At 41.3% G+C, this 26,398-nt stretch overlaps 1 protein-coding gene across 1 annotated transcript in view; it reads right to left on the bottom strand.

The window, feature by feature from the left end:
• Positions 1-3,468: 3,468 nt before the first annotated feature.
• wdr27 (WD repeat domain 27) overlaps positions 3,469-26,398 on the bottom strand; it is a 388,848-nt gene continuing 365,918 nt past the window's right edge. The window contains exon 24 of the mRNA XM_059648854.1: positions 3,469-3,585. Within this exon, the coding sequence (XP_059504837.1) occupies positions 3,469-3,585 (117 nt within the window). The remainder of the gene's footprint in view (positions 3,586-26,398) is intronic.

Here is a 26,398-nt window from a genome sequence, read left to right as displayed (position 1 = left end):
GCCCACGAAAAAAAATCAGCCCTGACCTTATTGAATGGCAGAGCAGGCTCAAGGGGCCAGATGGCCAATTCCTGCTCCAAATCTTATGCCCTTTTGCCAGTTAGGGATGGGCAATACTTGCTGGCCTAGACAATGAAGCCCACATCCTGTGAATGTATAAAGAAAATTCTTTTCCTATATTTAGAAAATGGAATGATCACATAAGCCTGTATTCATCGAGTAGCACATTTATGTAATGTTTCCTCTTTAGTCTGTTTGTTGTTCATTTGAGAAAATATATGAAATTTGGAATCTAGAAATTAAGAGTTATTTCTCATTTTTTTCTTGCACTGTGGGTAGGAGCTTGCTCCTTCATAACCAAGATGAACATAAGGAATTTCCCTGCATTTTCTGAAATAACAGAAAATTTGCATCTTGAAACTGACCAATAGGCTGGTATTTATTAGCCCATTTAATCATGAATACATCAGTTATTACTTTCAAAGCTAGATACGCTCCAGAGAGCATGGCTGTTATCAAAGGAAAAACACTGCAAATTACTTGCATTTTTGGCAGAAGGATAGAAATATATTTATAATAAAGATTGTTTCAAACCTCCATCTTCTGCAATCTACATTCTTCCTAAGAAATGCACTGATATGGGTGGTATGTGGATTTACAGAAGATTCCATTAGCAAAGGTGACACAGGACACGGTCTTTTTTTCTGGCACTTGCAGGTTCTTGTCTAATTACTATAACTCCATCAGAAATATATCTAATATTTTTGTTTGTGAAAGCTGATGTGAAAAGTTACTTAACCATGTCAGCATTGGCTGGTAGCACTCTTTGGGGACTGGGTACATCCACCCTCAGGTTCTTTGATGTAGACATACCTCATGTTTTTGTTTCTTTTCCTGCCCCATTATCATTCCACTTGACCCTGGAAGATTAGCTCATGTGTTATACAATCTCTCCTCATCTTTCACCAAATCCTGTACTTTTCTTTTAGCCTTATTCCACCCACTGCTTCCTCAAAACCTATGACATCTCTAAGTTTTCCCATTTCCCTTGAAATGTCAATGGTCTGGAATGTTAACATTGTTTCTCTCACAGTAGACGCTGTTTGGCCTTCAGAGTGCTTTCAATATTTCCTATTTCCTTCAAAGTTAAACCTTTTAAGTCCATAAGACCATAGGAAATAGGAACAGAAGTAGGTAGTTCAGGCCTTTGAGCCTGCTTCACCATTGAATAGGATCATGGCTGAACCGACACTCCTCACATTCACTTTCCTGCATTTTCCCTGTAATTCTTGATTATTTAATTACCTCAGCCATAAATATGCACAAAGCTCTCTGTGGGAAGGTGTAACAAATTAAATAACTCCACAGATGATGGTATCCCATCACCAAGTCATCCTTTATTTATACATTAACAGTCCTTGACTATGGTACTGTTTTATACAGAGCTGGGCACTAGAGTGTCACTATCTCTGACATTCACCATTGGACCAAAATAACAGCCTCAATCAGGGAACCCATATTCTATGAGATCCAGTTGCCTGAGCTCATTCCAATAACAACACCAAAGATTTACAACCCTCTGAGAGAAGCAATTCCTCTTCATCTCAGTCTTAAGCTAGCACCTCTTTATTCTGAGACGATGCCATCTGGTCCAAGACTCTCCCAAGATGGAAAACATCTTCTCAGCATTTACCCTGTCAAGCCTCTTTGGAATCCTATATGTTACAATGAGATCACTTTTCATTCTTCTAAGCTCCAATTAGTGAAGTTCAAAACCTGCTTAACCTTTGCTCAGAAGACAATCCATCCACACTAGGGATCATTCTAGCGAACAATGTCTAAACTGTCTGTTAGGTTAATCAGCCTATGGTTATACATCGTTTGCCTTGCTCCCATTTTGAATCGCAGTGTCACACTGGCTGCTTTCTAATCATCTGGTATTTGTCCAGAATCTAAGGATTTTTGGAAAATTTAACAAATGCATTTATTAGCTCTGTAGCTGCCTCAAAGAACAAAGAAAGTTACAGCACAGGAACGGGCCCTTCTGCCCTCCAAGCCTGTGCTCATCCAGATCCTCTATCTAAACCTGTCTCCTATTTTCCAAGGATCTGTATCCCTCTGCTCCCTACCCATTCATGTATCTGTCGAGATACATCTTAAATAACACTATCGTGCCCACCTCTACCACCTCTGCTGGCAACCTGTTCCAAGCACCCACCACCCTCTGCATAAAAAACTTCCCACGCATATCTCCCTTAAACTTTTCACCTCTCACCTTGAAAATCATGACCCCTAGTAATTCAGTCCCCAACTCTGGGAAAAAAGCTTCTTGCTATCCACCCTGTCTATACCTCTCATGATTTTGTAGACCTCAATCAGGTCCCCCCTCAATCTCCATCTTTCTCGTGTAAATAATCCTAATCTACTCAACCTTTCTTCATGGCTAGCACCCTCCATACCGGGCAACACCCTGGTTAACCTCCTCTGTACCATCTCCAAAGCATCCATATCCTTTTGGTTATGTGGCGACCAGAACTGTACGCAGTATTCCAAATGTGGTTGAACCAAAGTCCTATACAACTGTAATATGACCTGCCAACTCTTGTACTCAGTACCCCGTCTGATGAAGGAAAGCATGCCGTAATGCCTTCTTGACCAATCTATCCACCTGCGTTGCCACCTTCAGGGTACAATGGACCTGAACACCCAGATCTCTCTGTGCATCAATCTTCCCCAGGGCTTTTCCATTTACCGTATAGTTCACTCTTGAATTGGATCTTCCAAAATGCATTACCTTGCATTTGCCTGGATTGAACTCCATCTACCATTTCTCTGCCCAACTCTCCAATCTATCTATATTCTGCTGCATTCTTTGACAGTCCCCTTCACTATCTGCTACTCCACTAAACTTAGTGGCATCTGCAAACTCGCTAATCAGACCATCTATGCCTTCCTCCAGAACATTTACATATATCACAAACAACAGTGGTCCCAACACAGATCCCTGAGGAACATCACTGGTCACAGTTCTCCATTTTGAGAAACTCCCTTCCACTACACCTCGCTGTCTCCTGTTGCCCAGCCAGTTCTCTATCCATCTAGCCAGTACACCCTGGACCCCATGTGACTTCACTTCCTCCATCAGCCTACCATGGGGAACCTTATCAAACGCCTTACTGAAGTCTAGCCTCCTTTAGGATCCTAGGATGCAAGCCATTAGGTTCAGGTTACTTACCTGCCTTTAGCTTCAGTAATTTGTTTAATGCTACATCTTCAGTGATGGTGATAATACTTAGCTCTTCCTCCATTTTCTTTAGCCTTAATGGGATATTCGAAGTATCTTCCATTGTAAAGATGATGCAAAATATCTCTTTTAACTCCACAGCAATTTCTTTGTTCTCCCAACAGTCTCTCAGTTTTATCTTCTAAGGGAGTTATTTCCACTTGGGCTTCTCTCTTTTTATATATTCAAAGAAGCTTTGGTTGTGAGTTTTTATGTTCCTTATTAGTTTGTCCTCGTAGTTTATTTTCTCTCTTTATTATCTTTATTGTCATCCTTTGCTGGATTGTAAATTTATCTTCACCCTTCATGATATAAAAACAGAAAGAACTGTGGATGCTGTGAATCAGGAACAAAAACAAACTTGCTGGAAAAGCTCAACAGGTCTGGCAGCATCTATGAAGGAAAAAAACAGAGTTAACATTTCTCTGAGGAAAACTGAGAGGAAAGGTCACCGGATCTGAAACATTAACTCTGTTTATTCCAGATGCCGCCAGGACTGCTGAGCTTTTCCAGCAATTTTGTCTTTGTTCCTGGATTCATGATATATTGCTCTAGGAAACTATCCCTAATGTACTCTATTAATTTGTTGTTGTACCGAGCTGTTCCAACTTTTTTGGCCCAATCAACATGAAAATTAAAGTCACCCATAATTATTGCTATATTCTTTTTACATGCTCCATTTATTTGTCGATTTATATCCCTTTGTACAGTGTGGCTACTGTTTGATGGTCCATTGGTAAGTACTCTTACTAATGTCTTCTTTCTCATGCTGTGTTTTCTTTTCCCCTCGATTTATTAGATGTGCAAAAAGATAAAAGGAGAAATAAAATCTCAAAGTCAAGATTCAGGGTGTCTATTTAAATCACTACATCATCCAATAAGTTGGAGACAAGGTCGGATTTACAGATTGTATGTTTTATGTTAAACAAAATCTATTTACAGCCGAATCTGTTTAAACAGCACACTGCAATAAAAAGTCTCCAAAGTCTATTTAAAAATAATCTTTAAAAACTACGGCTATCAGCATTCATTAACAAAACTAAAGAAGGTTTAAACATAAAAGAAGGATGTTTTGCAGTGAAGTACAGAGTAATGAATACGGTTACTTCCAAATTGTATGCATTAAATCAACTCATTTACTTACAATGTTGTGATTTCCATGCTTGACTGGTGCAGGACTTGCAAAGCCATCTGTATTCTGGCTGGAAATAATGGTGCTTACTGCAGCACACCAAGCGGATGGCAAGGTGGCTCAGTGATTAGCACTGCTGCCTCACAGCACCAGGGACCAGGTTCAATTCTACCTTCAGGTGACTGCCTGTGTAGAGTTTGCACGTTGTCTCTACATTTGTGAAGGCTTCCTCTGGGTGTTCTGGTTTCCTCCCACAGTCTAAAGACAGGCAGATCTGGTGGACTGGCCATGTTAAATTGTCCAAGGATGTTCAGGCTAGATGGATTAGCCATGGGAAATGCAGGGTTACAGGGATAAGGTAGGGGACCGGATCTAGGTAGAATGCTCTTCAGTGTGGGCTTGACAGGCTGAATGGCCTATTTCCACACTGTAGGGATTTTACGATTTTAAATAGCTCTTGCAATGGGTTCAGGATGAGCTACAATTGTCACCTGTCATCTCAAAAACTAAAAGACGCAGCACGCTTATGACTGATTCAGATCCTAATTGCCCTGAGGCTTGCAGTCAATAAGTGTACATCCCTGTTTAAAAAGTGGAATTCAGCTTAGAATACAATGTGTCCCTTTGCATGAGCCAAGTAATGGCAAAACTTCAGATGATTTCAATAAAACAGCCTGCAATGTTTGTAGAATGTGTGGGAAAGCTTTAGATATATGAGTGTTAGTTAACAACTGGTATGTGACATTTATTTCTCTGGTAAAAATGGAGCCAGATAAGTAATAAGGAATAGTTTTATAGTAGTAAAGATTAAATAACCATTTTTTTTCTTGATTAGAATGGCAATTAATTTTTTTTAAACTTACATCTGTGCTTTTTGGACCTGCAACAGAGATCTGTTTGACTCTACAATGAACAATCCATCAGCTTTTATTTTTTATTTACTTACTGTTTTGACAGGGAGAGTGTCAGCACATGGATGAGGAATGCTATGTGTGATCTCCGTTACCAATACACCAGTGTTGAACCTGAAACTGATACATTGATACAGCAGCCAGTAGGTGGCCATACAGCAGGAAATTAAGGCTGTGTCTGCTCCTCATTTGGTGCAATAGGAAATCATAACTCCTAAACACCGAAGTCTGTAATTGTGTGTTTCTGATAAAGAACTGAATTATAATTACTGGAAAATTATGTTTTAAATAAATTCTGTCATTGATAAATAAAATAAGAACTGGGTGTTGCAGAACAATGGGATGACTCTTTCAAGCCTATGTAAAGATTGCACGCACAAAAAGCAATTCTGTTTATGGCAGAATGACCACTGATGTGGTGGAGGTTTATGTATACTTTAATATGTCAGATATGAGTTCACATATCAGCTGCAAAAGTACGTGAATCACAGTAGTTAAAAAATCCACCTGAAAATGATAACGGTTAATTTCTGACTATTTAAAGGCCTGAGAAAATTTGCATAAAAGCCCCAGTACTAAGCTGCAAACAATGGGAATGAATACTTAGGGAAACCTAAAAGACAATAGCCACTTTTGAGATAACAAAGTGTGGGGCTGGATGAACACAGCAGGCCAAGCAGCATTTTGTGCTCCTAAGAAGTTGCTTGGCCTGCTGTGTTCATCCAGCTCCACACGTTGTTACTTTGGGTTCTCCAGCATCTGCAGTTCCCATTATCTCAAGCCACTTTTGAGTTCACTCCTTTTGTGGCTATTATCTTCTAAGTTGATGACTAACAGATCCAACGAAACTTGAAATTTGGAAGAGTTTTAACAGGACATCTGACAGTTTCATCTGACTGGGAAATCAGTAACAAAGAGTTAAAATAATAATTAACAGATAGGAGAAATGATTAGTGAATTCTGTTTAAAAAGCCTAATGAGAGGATGGAGTGCTTCAAGACACAGGCTCCCATTTTCATAAACAAAAGTGAAGTATGGAGGATGCTGGAATGTGAAATAGGAAATTTTAATTCCTGAGTCAGGTGTGAAGAGGCAGTCAGTGTTTTAAAATAAAGACTAACGAATAAAGCATTTCCCCCCCCCCCACCGCCCACCGCTTACTACTCATCACAGCCACACACTCCCCAGGCTCTATCCAGGCCATTCCATTCCTGTTTAGCCACCCTCCATAACCCTTTCTAGCCTCTATGCCACTGTATGCCCCCAACAATCTGTGGTATTTTAAAGTATATGTCAACTCATGGTCCCAACCCATTACTATTTGCCTTTCTCTCTCCACAGCAACTTATCTAACATCTATCATAGGCAAACCTTAGAGTACATCCTGACAGTGTATTGATGATATCACCATTGGGAAAACAAAACACTCTCACTGATAACAAAATAAAGTGTTAATATTTAATTCCTTACGTCTGTTAGAAGTTGGCCCCATTCTGTTGCTAAAGTGGAAATCCAGGGACAGAGTGCACAAATGTGGAAAAATACGAGTAAACAGGGACAAAGGAGGAAAAGAATTGTAAAACAGCAGAATTAAAAGCTCTTCATTTGAATGCATGTCTTATTTGGAACAAAATAAATGAATTATGATATAAATATAGGGTAATAGCTAAGATCTTATAGCCACTACATGGAGTTGGCTACAAGGAGATAAAAGCTGCGAACAAAATAACCAGGTTTATGCGAATTTTCAAATGGACAGGCAGAAAGGAAGGAATGGTCGGGTAGCATTGTTTGTACAGGATGGAATAAAGGACAGCAAGAAATGATCTTGGATCAGAAGATCAAATAAAAAATGAAAAGGGTAAGAAGGCTTTGGTAGGAATAATCAACAGGCCGCCAAACAGGAGCTGTATAGTGAGACAGAGAATAAATCTAGAAATAATGAGGGGATGTATAAAAGGCAGTACATTAGTTACGGAGTAACTTTAATAATCGTGTGGATTGGGATATCAGATTGGCAGAGGTGGGTGGAAAAGAGAATTCATAGAGTTTGTTCCACTCAGTTTCCTAGATCAATTTCCGACAGATCCAACCAAAGACAAGGTTTTTATGAATCTGTAAAATGAGGCAGATTTGATAAATGTTGTCAAAGCAAAAGATCCCCTTGCAAACAGTGACCATAACAATTTAGCATTCAGTTTGAGCGGGAGAATACAACCGAGAAAATCTGAAATAAGGGTATCTACAAAGGAACAACGACAGCGCTAACTAGAGAGGATTGAGAAAAGAGCTTAGTAGCAAAGACAGGTGAGGAAAAAGAAAATAGTTCATGGCTCACAATAAAGACTTATCCGAGTGAGAAAGAAGGATTCTAGGAAGGCATAAGTCAACCATTGTGAACCAGGGAAGTTAAGGATAACATCAAATTGAAAGAAAAAAAACACAATGTAGCAAAAATTAATTTTAAGCCAGAGGATTGGGAAAGTTTTTAAAACCAACAAAAGGCAAAAATACCAGTAAAGAGGGGAATGATAAAATTTTAGGATAAACATACAAGTAATATCAACTCAGACAGTAAGAACTTGTTTAAATACATAATAAGGGTGAGAGAGGCTAAAGTGAACATTGGCCCCTTAGAGAAAGAGGCTGAAGAAATAATAATGGGGAACCAGGAAACAGCAGAGAAGCTGAAAAAATTGCAGCAGTCTTCACAGTAGTAGGCACTAGTAGCATTCCAAAAATTACTAAACAGTCATGAGGCCAAAGGAGGAGGGGAAATAAATACAATAACCTATCACTGGAGAAAATGTGTGAGGGAAACTAATGGGGATAAAGAATGACATGTCGCCTCAAAATGAGGTGTTTTATCCTAGAATAGGAAAAGAAGTGCTACAGAAAGAGTGGATGAACTAGTAGTAATCCTCGAATCCTCAAACTGAATGCTGGAATCCTTAAGTTTTGGAAATGTCTCGGAAGATTAGAAAACTGCCAATGTAACAGCTTCATTTGAGAAGGAAAGGAGCCAAAACAGGTAACTATAGGCCAGTTATTTTATTGTATGTTATTAGGAAAATATTACTGTCTATTACAAAGAATGTAATTATAGAGTATTCAGAAATACATACTACAATCAAGAAATACGTAATATTATCAAGCAGAATCAGCGTGACTTCATAATGGGATAGTCATGCCTGACAATAATACAACAATTCTTTAAGGGGATTAAAAACAGAATAGATAAAGGGGAAGCAGGGGCTGTAATATATTTGGATTTTCAGAAGACATTGATAATGTACCACATGTTAGGCTACCTAACAAGATAAGACCCCCTGGTGTTAGAGGTAGTATATTAGCATTGACGGAAGAGTGGCTAACTAATAGAAAACTGAAGGTTGGGATAAGGAGGGCCTTTTCAAGATGGCAACCTGTTAATAATGGAGATCCACAGGGATCACTGGGGCCACAATTAATTTACAATACATGTTAATGACTTAGATGAGCAAACTGAATGTACAATAGCCAAGTTTATAAATGACACAAAACTAGGTGGGATGATGTAGATGACACAAAGATTGTGAAGAGGGATACAGACAGGTTAAGTGAATGGGCAAAAAAACTTGGCACTTTTAATATAATGTGGGAAAATGTGGGGTTATGCGCTTTGGTAGGAAGGATAGAGGAACTGAATATTATTTTAATGGAGAAAGACTGCAAAAAGCTATGGAAACACAGGAACCTGGAAGCCCTAATGCATAAATAAAAGAAAGCTAGCATTCAAGATCAGCAAATGGAATATTGGTCTTTATGTCAAAGGGAATGAAGTATAAAATATAGGGAAGTCTTGCTAAAAATGTACAAAGCATGAGTCAGGCCACAGCTGGAATACTGTGAATAGTTTTTCTTATCTAAGGAAAGATACATCCACAAGTATTCACTTCCTCCAACACTGATGCTCAGTAGCAAAAGTGTGTACTATCTATAAGATGCATTGCAGAGATTCACCAAAGCTCCCCAGACACCACCTTCCAAACCCATGAAGACTTCCATTCAGAAAAACAAGGGCAGCTAATACATGGGAACACCACCACTTTCACGTTCCTCTCTAAGCCACTCACCATCCTGACTTGGAAATATATCGCACTTCCTTCACTGTTGCTGGGTCAAAATCCTGGAATTCCCTCCTTAATGGCATTGTGGGTCAACCCAGAGTAGGTAGACACCAGCAGTTCCAGAAGGCAGCTCACCACCTTCTCAAGGGCAACTAGGGGCAGGCAATAAATGCTGGCTGGCCAGCCAGCAAAGCCCACTTCCCACAAAATGAATAAAGAAAGAAAAAGAAAACACTGGCATTGAAGGCAGTCTAGGGGTTTAGTAGGCTAATTGCAAATATTGCCAGGGCTGTCTTCTGATGAGAATTTGAGTTTGTTGGGCTTGTACTCACTGGAGTTTCAAAGAATGACAGCCAACCTCATTGAAAAATACAAGGTTCTTAAGGGACTTGACAGAGTTATGAAGGTTGTTTCCCCTTCTGGGAGAGTCTAGGACCAGAGGACATGATCTTAAAGTAAGGGCTTGCCTATTTAATGTAGAGATGAGGAGGAATTTCTTCTCTCAGAGGGTAGTGAATTTTTTTTTATTCATTGCAGGATGTAGACACCTCTGGCTAAGCCAGCATTTAGTGCCCATCCTTAATTGCCAGGAGGGCAGTTAAGAGTCAATCACATTGCTGTGGCTCTGGAGTCACATGTAGGCCAGATCAGGTAAGGATGAAAGATTTCCTTTCCTGAAGGACATTAGTGAACCTGTTTGTTCTGACCATCAGCAATGGTTTACTGGTCATTGTTAGACCTTTAATTCCAGATTCTTTATCGAATTCAAACTCCACCATCTACCACGGCGTTATTTGAACTTGGGTCCCCAGAGAATCAGCTGAGTGTACTGGATTAATTGTCGAATAATAACACCACCACGTCAATCTGTGGAATTCTTTACTGCAGAGGCCTGTAAATGCTGGGTCATAAATTACATCCAAGGCTGAGCTAAGTTTCTAGTGAATAAGGAAATCTGAGGCTATCCAATTGAAAGAGAAGGCATACAAAATGGCCAAAAACAGCATGAGACTAGAAGATTGGGAAAACTTTAAAGGTCAACCGAAAGCCACGAGAAGAGCTATAAAGAAAAGCAAGACAGAACATGAGAAAAAACTAGCACAGAATATAAAGACAGATAGCAAAAGTTTCTATAAATATATAAAACAAAAAAGAATGGCTAAAGTAAACATTGGCCCTTTAGAGGATGAGCAGGGGAATTTAGTTATGGGATATGATGAAATGGCCGAGGCATTGAGCAGGTATTTTGTATCGGTCTTCACAGTGGAGGACACTAACAACATGCCAGTAATTGACAAAGAGACGAAGGCAGGTGAGGACCTAGAAACAATCATTATTATGGTAGAGGTAGTGTTGGGCAAGCTAATGGAGCTAAGGATTGATAAGTGTCCTGGCCCTGATGGAATGCATCCCAGGGTACTAAAAGAGGTGGCGGGAGAAATAGCAGATGCACTGGCGGTAATTTTCCAAAATTCGCTGGATTCTGGGGCAGACCCAGCAGATTGGAAAACAGCAAATGTGATGCCACTGTTTAAAAAGGGAGGCAGATAAAAGATGGGGAATTATAGACTGGTTAGCTTAACCTCTGTAGTGGGGAAGATGCTTGAATCTATTACCAAGGAAGAAATAGCAGAGCATCTCAATAGAAATTGTCCCATTGGGCAGACACAGCATGGGTTCATGAAGGGCAGGTCATGCTTGACAAATCTTTTGGAATTCTATGAAGACATTACGAGCAAGTGGACGATGGGGGTCCAGTGGATGTGGTGTACCTAGATTTCCAAAAGGCCTTCAACGAGTTGCCGCACAAGAGGCTGCTGCATAAGATAAGGATGCATGGCGTTAGGGGTAAAGTATTAGCATGGATAGAGGATTGGTTGACTAACAGGAAGCAAAGAGTGGGGATAAATGGGTGCTACTCTGTTTGGTAATCAGTGATTAATAGTGTGCCTCAGGGATCGGTGTTGGGACCGCAATTATTTACAATTTATATAGATGATCTGGAGTTGGGGACCACGTGTAGGGTGTCAAAGTTTGCAGATGACACTAAGATGAGTGGCAGAGCAAAGCGTGCAGAGGACTGTGAAACTTTGCAGATGAACATAGATACATTGAGTGAGTGGGCAAAGGTTTGGCAGATGGAATACATTGTAAATAAATGTGATGTCATGCATTTTGGTATGAGTAATAGTAACAGGGGTTATTACTTGAATAGTAAAATGTTTCAGCATGCTGATATGCAGAGGGACCTGGGTGTCCTTGTGCATGAATCATAGAAGGTTGGTCTGCAGGTACAACAAGTAATTAGGAAGGCAAACGGAATTTTGTCCTTCATTGCTAAAAGGATTAAGTTTAAAAGCAGAGAGGTTATGTTGCTGCTGCACACGGTGCTGGTGAGGCCACACCTGGAGTACTGTGTGCAGTTTTGTTCTCCTTACTTGGGGAAGGATGTCCTAGCACTGGAGGGGGTGCAGAAGAGGTTCACTAGGTTGATTCTGGAGTTGAGGGGTTTGGCTTATGAGGAGAAACTGAGTAGATTGGGATTATATTCATTGGAATTCAGAAGATTGACGGGAGATGTTATAGAAACACATAAAATTATAAAGGGAACAGATAAGATTGAAGTAGAGAGGATGCTCCCACTGGCAGATGAAGCTAGGACAAAAGGGCATAGCCTCAAGGTCAGAGGGAGCAGATTTAGAACTGAATTGAGAAGGAACTTCTTCACTCAGAGGGTTGTTAATCTATGGAATTCCTTGCCCAGTGAAGTAGTTGACACTGCTTCAGTAGACGTTTTTAAAGCTAAGGTAGATATTTTTTGAACAATAAAGGAATTAAGAGATACGTTGAGAACGCGGATAAGTGGATCGGAGTCCACAAAAAGATCAGCCATGATCTTATTGAATGGTGATGCAGGCTTGAATGGCCGAACAACCTACTCCTGCTCCTAGTTCTTATGTTCTTATGTTAAAGTAAAATGGCAGGAAAGTGAAGAGAGATAATGGGAACTGCAGATGTTGGAGAATCCAAGATAACAATGTGTGGAGCTGGATGAACACAGCAAGCCAAGCAGCATCTTAGGAGCACAAAAGCTGACGTTTCGGGCCTCGACCCTTCATCTGATGAAGGGTCTAGGCCTGAAACGTCAGCGTTTGGCAAGAAAGTGGAGTTGAAGATTCTCAGATGCCATGATGAAATTGAATGGCATAGCAGTCAATATGGACTGAATAGCTCCTTTATCTTATGGTTTTATATTACAGGAAGCATTTATTAATCTGATGCTTAAAATAAAGTCATCCTGCATGACGCATATGAGTTCTGAGCCATACTAGGACTCTCGATCTCAATACTTGTTTAAATTCTCTCATGTAAATTATCTTGGCTGTTCATTAAAAAGGCCTTAAGCAGTAATTAGCAGGGATTTCTTTTTGTTATCGCTAATTTCTATTGACACATTTTGGAATGTTAGGAAGGAGTAGAAGAGTATTTCAGATGGCTGAATAACTGATTTGCAATTTCTACAGGCCCTCTTCACATTATATTTCAGTTTTCAATTTTAAAAAATAAAAGCTAATGACAGGAAATTTAATGATTCTTCAGTAAAACGTATTTTGGGTACTGTTGTTAAAATTACAATTCGAAAATACACAGAACAGACATACTCAATTTTCAAAAAGAGAATTGTGTTCTTCGCCAAATATTTCACTATAAGCAATAGTTTGGAAGTATTCTTAAAAGAAAAACTCTCACCCATAAAAGCATGGTGCCAGCAGCTCTTGAGGAAGTATTGTAGGCACTGGGGGATTCTAAAGTTGAAAATTATTCCTAGGAGAATTTCTGTGAAAATTAGGCATCACAAACTTCATGTGTTGTGTGGAACCCAAATGCATCTAAACGTTTATTCTTTGTTCATTGATGTAATTAAACCATTTGAAAATTTTCAGCCACAATTATTACTTTTACTATGTATCGACAAACTCTTTCCTACATATTTGTTGGGATGTTTTGACTTTTTAGGTGATATATTTTAGTTTCAATCAGTTAATCAAGAACCACCCTCCTTATGGCCAGATAAGGCGTTTAGCTCAAACTGAAGTAGCTGTTCATCAAGGCTATTATTGTATTTTTTTTATATCTCTCATCTGTACTGTGTGCAGCACAGTATGTACTTGTTAAATGTAGTGTTTTACCAACTCAGTTCCAGGGCTTCTGTCTTCAGAGACTTTTACAATTCACAGTCAGTGATATTTACCAGCAGCACACGAAGTTCCTGTTTTCAAGGTGCCCTTGAATTTGGTAGCAAGCAATCCTAACCTAAATATTTTGTCAGTTTCCAGTGACTCTGACCAACAAGGCCTTAGGGCTTCTATCTCCAGGCACCACTGGGACCTTGCAGGCAGTGACTTAGCAAATTCTTTACACAATGCTTGGGACTATCTATAAACCAAAGAACAAAGAAAATTACAGCACAGGAACAGGCCCTTTGGCCCTCCAAGCCTGCGCCGATCCAGATCCTCTATCTAAAGCTGTCACCTATTTTTCAAGGATTTGTATCCCTCTGCTCCCTGCCATTCATCTTAAGATTATCTTCCAGATACATCTTAAATGACACTATCGTGCCCATCTCTACCACGACTGGCAATGCGTTCCAGGCATCCACCACCCTCTGCGTAAAGAACTTTCCTGCAGAACCCTGCTTTTATATTTTGTGCTTGCAGTTTTCTTTTATCTGCTACCAGCTCTGCAAACCATATTCTCACAAGGAGAATGGTGAAATTCAACATTGATCTGCGAATGAGTTTACAGGAAGTTATTGGAAAGCCAAAATTTCTCAAAACACTGTGGAAGCACAGTGACTACTGTCTGGAAAGCAACAACTATACTTGTGAGCAACAGCTATTATAAAAGCAATACCACAAGCACAAACAGCAAAAAGCTGAATGATCAAGTGATCTGCTTGTATGATTTGCCATAAGAGTTTTAATGCCTATAGTTGCGCTGGGAAATGAGCTTAAAGGTTTATCCAAAGGAAAACGCCTCTCACAATATAGCAGTGCAGATCCAATTCAGCACATTGTGTCTGAACCAAATCTTTGAAAGATCGATCCAATTGGTCATACTCCCCCACCTTTCCCCTTCAAATTTTTCTTATTAGAGATTTATCCAGTTTTCTTTTCTAATGATAATAAAACATTTCTACTTAGAGGAGAAGATGACCGAGTGGTATTATCCCTTGACTATTAATCCAGAGGCACAGTAATAGTCTGGAGACCCAGGTTGAATCTTACCATGGAAAATAGTAGAAATTGAACATGAACAAAAATAAACTGGAAGGAAAAGGCTAACAATGATCATGAAACCACTATCAATTGTCTGAAAAAAAGCACTCTGGTTCACAAGTGTCCTTCAGGGAAGGAAACTAACATCCTTACCTAGTCTAGCCTACATGTGACTCCACCCACAGCGATATTAACTCTGAACTACCCTCTGGGAAATAGGGATGGGTAATAAATGCTGCCCTAGCCAATGATGCCCATATTCCTTGAATTAAACAGAAAAAGTCCAACAGTAGTAACAAAAAATGTTTTCTCTTCATTGCACCTCAAACCGTCGGGCAACTACCTTAAATCTACATCCTGACACCCCTACCATCGGAAAAAATCTCTTTCCATCTACTTTCAAAGCTGCTCATAGTTTTGAATATGTCTACCAAATCTCCCCGTAACCTTCTCCACCTGGACTGAGATAACAAATAATATACCTGAAAATATCTGTGGCCCATGTGGATGGGAAAACTTGCTGGATTTTCTGGCAATTAGCCAGCTGGTTGGCTGCCAGTGAGTTTTATTCTGGAATTGGGAGCTGCGTTGAGTAAGCCCTGGCTGTCAAGTGCTGCCAGTGAGTCAGAGTGTGGCAGCTACACAATTCAGCTAGATCATGGCGAAGACCATGGCTACTGCCTGTAAAGCACCCTCCACCTTCCAGAACCGAGGACTGCCCACATTTAAGATAAGCGTTGTCGGTGTGGGACCTGGGGTTGGGTGTTAAAGAGTGAGAGAGGCAAGTGAGGTCAGAAACAATCGGCTGTGTTTGATTCTCATCTGTCAATCTACCTGCTCTAGGTCCAGTTCCTTGATTGTACACCGATTATGGAAAAGCAACAGTCTACCCCATCTCCAAATGACAACCTGCCCATGTTGGTTAACCCCAGGGAGCCCAATTCTTTCCCATCTCACCTGGAGATGAAATAATTATAGTCTCGGTAGGATGTGGCTCTTAAGCAACAGTTCACTGAGCACGTAAGAGGCTTTGATTGTGGCACTGTGGGAAAGTGGAGCTTGGGCCTTCCTGCCCAGGACATCATTCATAGAACATAGAACAGGACAGCATATTACAAGTCCTTCAGCCCACGATGTTCAGCCGACCTATTATCCTAATCTAAGACCAAACAAACTACATACTCTTCATTTTATTATTATCCACGTGCCTACACAAGAGTCGCTTGAATGTTCCTAATGTATCTCATTCCACTACCACCACCGGCTGTGCATGCCACGCACTCACCACTCTTTGTGTAAAGAACCTACCTCTGACATCTCCCCTATACCTTCCTCCAATCACCGTAAAATTATGCCTCGTCATGATAGTCATTTCCACCCTGGGAAAAATTCTCTGGCTAGCCACTCTAACTATGCCTCTCATGATCTTGGACACATCCATTAAGTCACCTCTCATCCTTCTTCACTTCAATGAGAAAAGCCCTATCTCCCTCAGCTTTTTTTCATAAGACCTGCCCTCCAGTCCTGGCAGCATCCTGGTAAATCTCCTCTGCACCCTCCCTAAAGCTTCCACATCCTTCCTACAATGAGGAGGCCAGAACTGAACACAATATTCCAAGTGTGGTCTAACCAGGGTTTTATAGAGCTGCAGCATAACCTCACAGCTCTTAAACTCAATTCCCCTCCAATGAAAGCCAACACACCATCCGCCTTCTTAACAACCCTATCAACTTGGGTGGCAACTCTGAGAGATCCCTCTGTTCCTCCACCCTGCCAAGACTCCTGCCATTAACCCTATATTCTGCATTCAAATTCAACCTTCCAAAGTGAATCACTTCACACTTTTTCAGGTTGAATTTCACCCGCTATTTCTTTGCCCAGCTCAGACATAGGCAGGAAAGCAGCAGGGTTCTGGTCTGCCATCATCCCAGCCAGTTGTATTCTTGCCTCCAGGTCCAGGCCCAAAAACTCGGCATTTGGATTGAATTTTCAGCAAGGCAGAGTAGCTTGGACTCCCAATTCTGGATTGTTTTATTATGCTAAAGGTATTATAGTGATTGTAACAAGGTCAGCTATGTGAACCTCATAGGATATGAGTTCCCTGATTGGGGCAGTTAATCTGGTCGAATCAGGGGTCTATGGCTGTCAGATAAATACAGGAGTATCTGTCATCCTATCATTCTGAGAGCTGTCTCTGAGGGAGCTGAATCAGAGTCAAGGATTCTCCATGTGCAAATAAAGTGTGACTCAGTGACAGAATACTGGCCTCTGTGGAAGTATTTCAGTAGCAACGAGACAAAAGCATGCTCGCAACAGTTGTCTTTGCATTGGGGTAAGCGTTTCTGGCATCATGTCATTATTTAGGAAGCTTGACTCATTTGGTCCTGCCATCGAAGACTGAGCCCAATATGTGGAAAGAATGTGTTATTTTTTCTGTGCAAATGACGTTGGAAAGAAATGAATAATTTTCCTAACAGCTTGTGGAATTGCAGCTTTTTTGGTTATTAGGAGCTTAACTGTCCTTGAGGTGCCAGATTCTAAAACGTTTCAAGAGTTGATGGATTTGGTTAAGAAATATTATGGCCGCAAGCCTCCTCTAATTTTGAGATACTATAGGTTTTACTTGGCAGTTTGAGAACCAGGGGAGTCTGTATTAGGATTTTGGATGAGGTTAAGATGACTGGCAGAGGCATGTGGCTTTGATACAACCCTTAATGAGATTTTGAGAGATCATTTGGTACGTGGGATTCATGATGTATTCATGCAAAGTTGCCTACTACCTAAAGTCCGACTGGACTTCAAACAGGCACTTCAAGTTGGTGTTTTTTTACAGACCCCCTAATAGTTGCAGAGATGTAGAGGAGCGGATTAGGAGGCAGGTACTGGAAAGGTGCAGAAGTCACGGGGTTGTAGTCATGGGTAACTTCAACTTTCCAAATATTGACTGGAAACATTTTAGTTGTAATAGGTTAGATGCAGCAGATTTTGTCCAGTGCCTTCAAGAAGGATTCCTGAAACAGTATGTAGATAGACCAACACGAGGAGAGGCCACTTTGGATTTGGTGCTTGGCAACAAACTGGGCCAAGTGTTAGGCTTGCTGGTCGGAGAACATTTTGGCGGTAGTGACTGTAACTCTGTTTCTTTCATGATAGTCATGAATAAGGATAGGTACATACGGCAGAGTAAAGTTTATAATTGGGGGAAGGGTAATTACAATGCAGTTAGGCAAGAATTAGATAGCATAAATTGGGAAGAGATGCTGTCAGGGAACAGCACCACAGAAATGTGGAGATTGTTTAAGGAATGTATACTGCATGTGCTTGATATGTTTGTCCCTCGCTGGCAGAGAAGATGCAGTCGAGTAAGGGAGCCATAGTTCTCGAGAGAGGTTGAACGACTGGTTAAGAGGAAGAAGGAGGCCTATGTAAGGTTTAGAAAAAGAGGAACGGAAAAAGGTTCTACAGGGATACAAGTTATCCAGGAAGGAGCTGAAGAAAGGATTGAGGAGAGCTATAAGGGGGCATGAGAAAACCTTGGCGGATAGGATCAAGGAAAACTCCAAGGCTTTTTACAAGTATGTGCAGAGCAAGAGAATGACCAGAGAAAGGGTTGGGCCGATCAAGGATTGTAAAGGTAATTTGTGCACAGAGCCTAAAAAGATAGGAGAGGACCTTAATGAATACTTTTCTTCAGTATTCACAACTCAGAAAGACTAGTTGTAGAGGAGGGCGTTGAGAAACAGGCAGGTAGGCTAGAGGAGGTTGATGTTAGTAAAGAAGATGTGCTAGGAATTCTGAGGAAGTTGAAGATAGATAAGTCCCCCGGGCCTGATGGGATTTATCCAAGGATTCTATGGGAAACGAGGGGCAAGATTGCAGGGCCTTTGGCAATGATCTTTTCACCCTCACTGTCTACAGGTATAGTGCCAGAAGATTGGAAAGAGGCAAATGTCATTCCCTTGTTCAAAATAGGGAACAAGGATAACCCCGGAAATTACAGGCCAGTTAGTCTTACTTCAGTGGTGGGCAAATTATTGGAAAGGGCTCTGACAGGCAGAATTTATGATCACTTGGAAAGGCACAGTTTGATTTGTGACACTCAGAATGGATTTGTGAGGGGTAGATCATGCCTCACCAGCCCTACTGAATTCTTTGAAGAGGTGACCAAACACGTGGATGAAGGTAGAGCAGTGACTATGTTATACATGGATTTATGTAAGGCATTTGATAAGGTTCCCCATGGTAGGCTCATACAGAAGGTAAGGAGGCATGGGATAGGGGGAAATGTGGCAGATTGGATTGAGAATTGGCTGACCCTTAGAAGTCAAAGGTTGGTAGCGGACGGAAAATATTCAACATGGTGCTCAGTTATGAGTGGTGTACCACAAGGATCTGTTCTGGGTCCTCTTCTATTTGTGACTTTTGTAAATGATTTGGAAGAAGGAGAGGAAGGGTGGATTAGTAAGTTCACGGGCAATACGAAGGTGGGTCATATTGTGGAAAATGTGAAGGGCTGTTCTAGGATATAAAGGGACAGTGATAGGATACAGAACTGGGCTGAGAAGTGGCAGATGTAGTTTAACCCTGAAAAGTGTGAGGTGATTCATTTTGGAAGGACAAACTTGAAAGCAGAACACAGGGTTAATGGAAAGATTCTTGGGAGTGTGGAAGAGCAGAGGGATCTTAGGGTTCACGTTCACAGTTCCCTGAAAGCAGCCAGCCAGGTGGATAGAGTTGTTAAGAAGGCACATGGTGTGTTCGCTTTCATTCATAGAGGAATTGAGTTCAAGAGTCGTGAAGTTATGCTCCAGCTAAATGAAAGCCTGGTTCGGCCATGTCTGGAGTATTGTGTCCAGTTCTGGTGACCTCGTTACAGGAAAGATGTGGAAGCGTTAGAAAAGGTGCAGAGTAGATTTACCAGGATGTTACCTGGAATGGAGGGAAGGTTTTACCAGGAAAGATTGAGAGAGATAGGGCTTTTCTCTTTCAAATGACGAAGGATGAGAGGTGGCTTGACAGAGGTGTACAAAATGATCAGAGGTATAGATAGAGTAGACAGCCAGAGACTTTTTCATCGGGTGGAGGTAGCTTTTACGAGGGGACATAGTTTTAAAGTGAAAGGAGGTAGATATTAGGGAGACGTCAGAGGTAAGTTCTTTACTCAGAGAGTGGTAGGGGCACGGAATGCATTGCCGGAGAGGGTAGTGGAGTTGGCCTCATTAAGTGCATTTAAGTGGATATTAGATAGGCATGTGGATGCTAGTATAAGGTAGGGGTGGAGTTTAGATAGACCTTAGGTTTAGGGTAAAAGTTCGGCACAACATTGTGGGCCGAAGGGCCTGTTCTGTACTGTACTGTTCCACGTTCTATGTTCTAAGTTGCTTTGTCATTCTAAAATGCGGCAAATGTAGCATATGAGTTAAAGGGTATGCCGTTGGAAATGGATTGCCTCACCAAGCCAACTGAGCTTGGGAGACACCACTTGAGTGAAGGAAATTGTACAGCCTCACTCAGGACATATCCTGAACAGAGAGAGTCTAAGTCAGCCCACAGCAAAACCCCAAAATAAAGCTGAGCCAAGGCTAAATGGTTAACATCTTCTTTGGATCTGGGCCAACAGGCCATTGTAGTTGTTGCTGGTATGCAGACTCAAGACAGCAAAAAAGTTCCACCAGGCCTGGATTGAGTAAGAGAACTCACAGGCTGGTATCCAGGAGAGTGCACACCCTGGAAAGCCCACCTTCATCTGGCTTGGAACAGTTAAATTGCTCAGCAACATTCAAATCATAACAAATCAAGATAAACATTTGTTTAAATGGACACCCAGTTCTAATGGAGGTTTATACTGAGTGACTGTATCAATGATTGCAGAACCAGTCCTTAACAAAATTTGCTCTGGATTCCAACCCTTAAGTTTATGTGCGACTTCTGCTAGCTGAGATCCTATACTGGACTAAGGGTACCACTGTGGTTCCCATCTCATAAAAAGCTGCTGGTTTAGTTATCACTGGTTGTAGCAAAAAGGGAGACGCCCAAGCATGAAGGGGCAAAACTAGTTGAGAAAGATTCACCTTGATTGGTTTAACATTTTTCAATTAGACAATGGCTGCCTGAGTGAAGTCCTAATTAAATACCCACAAGTTTTTTCAGGAAGGTCTAGGGACTGTAAAGAAGTCAAAGCCACCTTGCATATTGACCAGGAAGCAATCTCACTATTCTGCAAGGCCTGCCCCCAGTGCCATTTGCCTTAAGTGCAAAAGTACAGGCAGAAATCAGGAGGCTGGAAAGCGAAAGACTCATTAAGCAAATAGTTTGCAGAATGGGCAGCATGGATTGTGAAGCCTGGCAGATCAGTTTGCCTTTGTGAGGATTTTAAAGAAATGGTAAACCGCTTCTTGTAGCTGGAAAAATGCCCAATCCTTTTCATAGAGGATGTATATGCAAAGCTGGCAGGGGTTTGTCCTTCACAAAGCTGTACCTGAGTCATGCATACCTGCAACTGTGTTTAGATAAGGGTCCCCAGAAGTATGCTACAATTAATACCCGCAAGGATTTGTACTGACACATGATACTGCCATTTGGGATATTGTTAGCTGTGCAACGTTTCAGTGGAGAACATATAACAGTTTACAAGGTCTTATCCCAGAGTTGCCATTTAGCTATATGATGTACTAATAACAGGAAAGACCAATAAAGAGCACTTAGAGAACTTAGACATAGTCCTTAGACAATTTCCCACAGCAGGCATATGCATTACAAGGGAAAAATATGTGTTCCAGGTACCCCAACTGAACTACTTGGACTGCAGAGTTGACAAGACTGGGTGACACCCATTGGAAAATAAAGTAAGCGTGATCAAATTGCCCTGACTACCACTTATATACTGTAGCTCAGGTCTTTTCTTGGGTTAGTGATTTATTACGGAAAGTTCATACATAGCCTGGCCTCCATCCTGACCCCCTTCCATCTGCTGCTGAAAAAGGGTCAGCCTTGGAAATGGTATTGTAGCCAAGATGTAGCATTTAGGGAAGTGAAGAAGCAGTTATCACTGTCTAAGGTGTTGGTACACTACAATCTGAAGCGAGATCTAGTGCTCATACAATGCCTCCCTGTATGGTATTTAGGCAGTGTTGGCTCACAGGTGAACTATGGGAGAGGAATGCCCAATAGCGAATGGTCTGGGACTTTGGCTGATGTAGAGTCCAGAAAAAGAAGAAAGTTTTGGTGGCTATCTTTGATGTAAGAAAGTTCCACCAATACCTTTACGGAGGTAAGTTTATATTAGTAACAGATAAGAAAACCGCTAGGATTACTCAAAGAGGACAGGACCTTGCCACCTAAAGCTTCAAGTCAATTTCAGCAGTGGGGTCTCATTCTAAGTGCGTACAATTACAAGTTGGAACACCACCCAGGAGGGCCAGTAGCGAAAAAGGATGCCTTGAGCCACTTCCCACTGGCAAATATACCACTAGCGTTGCTACCACTGGAACAGTCTGTTCTGGTCTTAAACTTTCCAGACACCCTTCCGGTCACTGTTGAAAATATCAGACTATGGACACAAAAAGATCCAGTCCTGGCAAGACTAAAACACCTGGGGATGATTGGATGTGGGGGGGGGAGTGAAAACAAAAGGGACAGCACAACTAGAATTGAAACCTTTCTGGATCTGTCAAGACCATATTACCATGGAGGTTGGCATTTTATTATGGGGAACAACAGTGATTGCCTTCAGCAAAGGTTGCTGCCAGAAACTGGCTGAACAGGGATTTCCTAAAAGAAGATGTTTGAGATATGATGTCTGGTGACCAGGATTGGATGCAGACTTAGGAGCATTGGTGGGGCAGTGCCCAGAGTGCCATCAAGCCCACAAAATTACCACCCAGCAGCTCCCCCACACTGGGAATTGCTGGGTAAATCCTGGACTTGGTCACACATTGATAATGCAACTCCTTTCATGGGCTCAACGTTCTTAGTCATTGTGTATGCCCAGTGAAAGTAGTTGGACATGCATAGAGCTCATTCGTCAAGCACAGGGACAAAAACAGAGAAGCTGCAAGCATCTTTTGCAATGCAGGCTGCCAGATGCGTTGGTCACAGACAACAGGCCATTGTTTATTGGCAGGGATTTTGAGTATTTCCTAAAGTCAAATAGTATGTGGCGTGTAAGGACAGGTCCATATCATGCATCAGCCAATGGTCTGGCAGAAACAGCAGTCCAAACTTTGAAGGTAGGCTAAAAGAAACAGCCTACAGCTTCACTCACTAATAAACTGTGCCGGTTCCTATTTGATTTTCAGACAAGCCCTCGTGCAACTACAGGAATGGCTCCAGCGTAGTTGGCAATGGGGAGAAGACTTCACAGCATGTTAAATTTGATCTTCCTGGACCTGGCGGGGAGGTCAAACAGTATCAGTAGTGCCAATGCCAAACATGAGACTCCTTTAGAAACAGTTTACTACAGGGGATGAATTTTGGTGCCAAAAATACGGGAATGGCCCTGCATGGGTACGAGGCATAGTTGATGCGAGGTCAGGTACCATGGTGTACAAAATTTGGGTAGGTGAGGTTGTCCTGAACAAGCACATGGTTCACATGAAAGCTGCAAGAACAAAACATTCCTATTCGCTCAAAACACCCGGAAAGGCTGTGGGAGCACGTGTTCTCCCCCTCTGCTTAGCGTCAAAGAAGCCTCGGAATCTGAGATGGATACGGTGGATGTTGCAGTCTCAATGCCTTTACTGCCTGGAGAAGAGAATGAATTTCTTCCAAGGTGTTCCAGGCGCAAGAGGCAGGCTACAGTCCAGCACACGCTGCCTGTATCCAAGGCTGAGTCAAGGAAACAGGACTCGATGCAAAAACACCTCAGAGGACGCTGCAAGAGAAAGAGCAGGCCTACGTCCACAAATTTAGAAGTGGTGGGGTGGGGGTCGGGGTGGTGATGGAAGGAATGTAGTGATTGTAACGAGGTCAGCCAGGCGGATCTCATAGAATACAAGTTCCCTGCTTAGAGCTGTTAGTTTATCTGGTTCAATCAGGAAATTCTGGCTGACAGATATAAACAGGAGTGTCTGAGAGGTTCTGCTCGCTCTGAGGAAGCTGGACCAGTGTCAAGAACTATGCATATATAAATAAAGGGTGGCTTGGTGATGGGATACCAGCTCTGTGGAGTTATTTCAGGTACTATATAAATACTATTTTTTGTTATTGTTTGAAAAGGCATGGAAACAGAATAAAAGCAGAATTAATGTTGGCAGGGGCACAGTGGGCTAAATGGCCTCCCTCTGTGCTGTAATTGCTATGATGCTATGAAAAAAGAATGTTTTTCTTGAAAATAAAACATCTGCTCCAGACAGTCCATCCCAACTGACGATCTGATAGATTATAGCATTAAAATAACTGCCTCCTACCTCAACCATTTAGATTAATGACAGTGTCAGGTGCCAAACTGTTCATACAGTTGCCGAGCAAAATAAATTGGTAGAACTTTATCTAATGTGGCATTGCAGACAGTTACTGTAATATTTAATTTAGTTATAATAACAAGCAACACTAAATACAAAATGAATCTCTGCACTTTGAAAGACAAACATGCAATGCATAAAATAACAGATTTAGCATGTTAAATTGTTGATGGGAAATTGGTTCATGATGGCCTTATGTCATTATTTATTGTACATCGCAGGGTGTAGCATTCCTGTCTCCATGTGGGTGTGGAACAATATAAGTGATGGATTGGCCTCCTGAAATTTACTTTTATGAAAAAGTACACACAATGCTAGCCAGCAAGTTTAAATGAACTGTGGAAAGTTCCACAGCAAAGCAAAATAGAAAAGTCATTTATCTCATTGAAAAAAAAATTCACTTGACTTCATAATGAAACGCTCAATTTTACACATTTGGCAATTTGAGAAATATGTAGGGTTTAATTAGTGAAGGGAATGAAAAATAATGAATCGCCCATCCTGTCAAACTGTACAATAGAAGTAATAGAGTAAGGGTTTTAGATTTAGATTTATTTAATAATGGCACTTGTACCCTAGGTAGAGTGAAGAGTGTATAATGTCACCACGTTCCAGTGTCATCTTGGATTACAGACTAAATTCCTTAAATTTTACAAATGGTAAAAAACTGAATAAATTAATATTAAGTTGATATTACTGAAGCTGAAACAGCTTCAAAAGTTCATCTTTCCCTCTCTGTACAAAGGCAGACATGATTCTGTATAATTCAGGAAATGTAAACATTGAGCTCTGTAGCATATGTGCAATTTATCAATTCACTGACATCCAGAATTGTAACTCCTATACACAGGAAACATAGGAATGTAGGAAAAGGTAAGGACCATTCAGTCCTCAAGCCTATTCTACCATTCAATGAGATCATGGCCGGTCTGTAGTTTAATTCCATAACAGTTTGTCGAAGTGCTTCCTAACAGTTCTCTTGAATGATTGGGCCCTAGTTCGAGAATTCCTAACCAGTGAAAACATGTTTTTATCCACCCTGTCTTTAGGTTTAACCTTCTAGAATCTGGAGACAATAGGCCTAATTTGGGTAATCTCCCCTCATAAATTAACTCCTGAAGTATTACTCTTGTAAAGCCACATTGTCTGCTTTCAGGGTCAAAGGTGTGGTGCCCAAAGATGTGATCACATACTCCAGTGGGATCTAACCAAGGTTACGAACATACACACTATATTTTTCTGCTCATTTTCTTTTTTGAAGCTGATTTCATCTGGAGCAAGAATCATTTCTATTTCAACAAAAAAGGTTACAGAGGGACTAGAGAGTATGCTATAAGAATTACAAGGATGATAACTGAGGTTACAATGTTAGGAAAAACTGAACAATTTGCAGCTCTGATCTTGAGCAAATGAATGCTGAAGGAGGGCCCAATAGAAGTCCTTCCAGTTATATTCAGTAAATGGAAAAGCGCTGGGGAAAATTGATGCACAGAAAGATCTGTGGTTCAGGTTCACTGTATGCTGAAGATGGCAACGCAGGTGGATAGAGTGATCAAGAAGGCATTAGGCATGCTTTCACTTATCATACGGGGTATAGAGTACAACAGTTGTTACAGTTGTATAGGACTTTGGTTCGACCACATTTGGAACACTGCGTACAGTTCTGGTTGCCACATTACCAAAAGGATGTGGATGCTTTGGATTGGGTGCAGAGGAGGTTAATCAGGATGTTGCCGGGTATGGAGGCTGCTAGCTACGAAGAGATTGAGTAGATTAGGATTATTTACATTGGAAAGATGGAGTTTGAGGGGGGGACCTGATTGAGGTCGACAAAATCATGAGAGGAATAGACAAGGTGGATAGCAACAAGCTTTTCTCCCCAGACTGGGGGACTCAAATTACTAAGGGTCACGATTTCAAGATGAGAGGGGAAAAGTATAAGTGAGATATGCATGGAAAGTTCTTTATGCAGAGGTTGGTGAGTGCTTGGAACATGTTGCCAGTGGAGGTGGTAGAGGCGGACATGACAGGAACTGCAGGAAGTGCTACACCTGCCCCTACACCTCGCCCCTCGCCCTCATCCCAGGTCCCAAGAAGACTTTCCACATCAAGCAGATGTTCACTTGCACATGTGCTAATGTGGTATACTGCATCTGCTGTTCCCGTTGTGGCCTCCTCTACATCAGGGAAACCAAGCGGAGGCTTGGGGACTGCTTTAAAGGA

This window comes from Stegostoma tigrinum, chromosome 9 (assembly GCF_030684315.1).
Source record: "Stegostoma tigrinum isolate sSteTig4 chromosome 9, sSteTig4.hap1, whole genome shotgun sequence".
NCBI lineage: Eukaryota > Metazoa > Chordata > Chondrichthyes > Orectolobiformes > Stegostomatidae > Stegostoma > Stegostoma tigrinum.
Note: the sequence above shows the minus strand (reverse complement) of the source record. Positions and strands in the feature narration are given on the sequence as shown.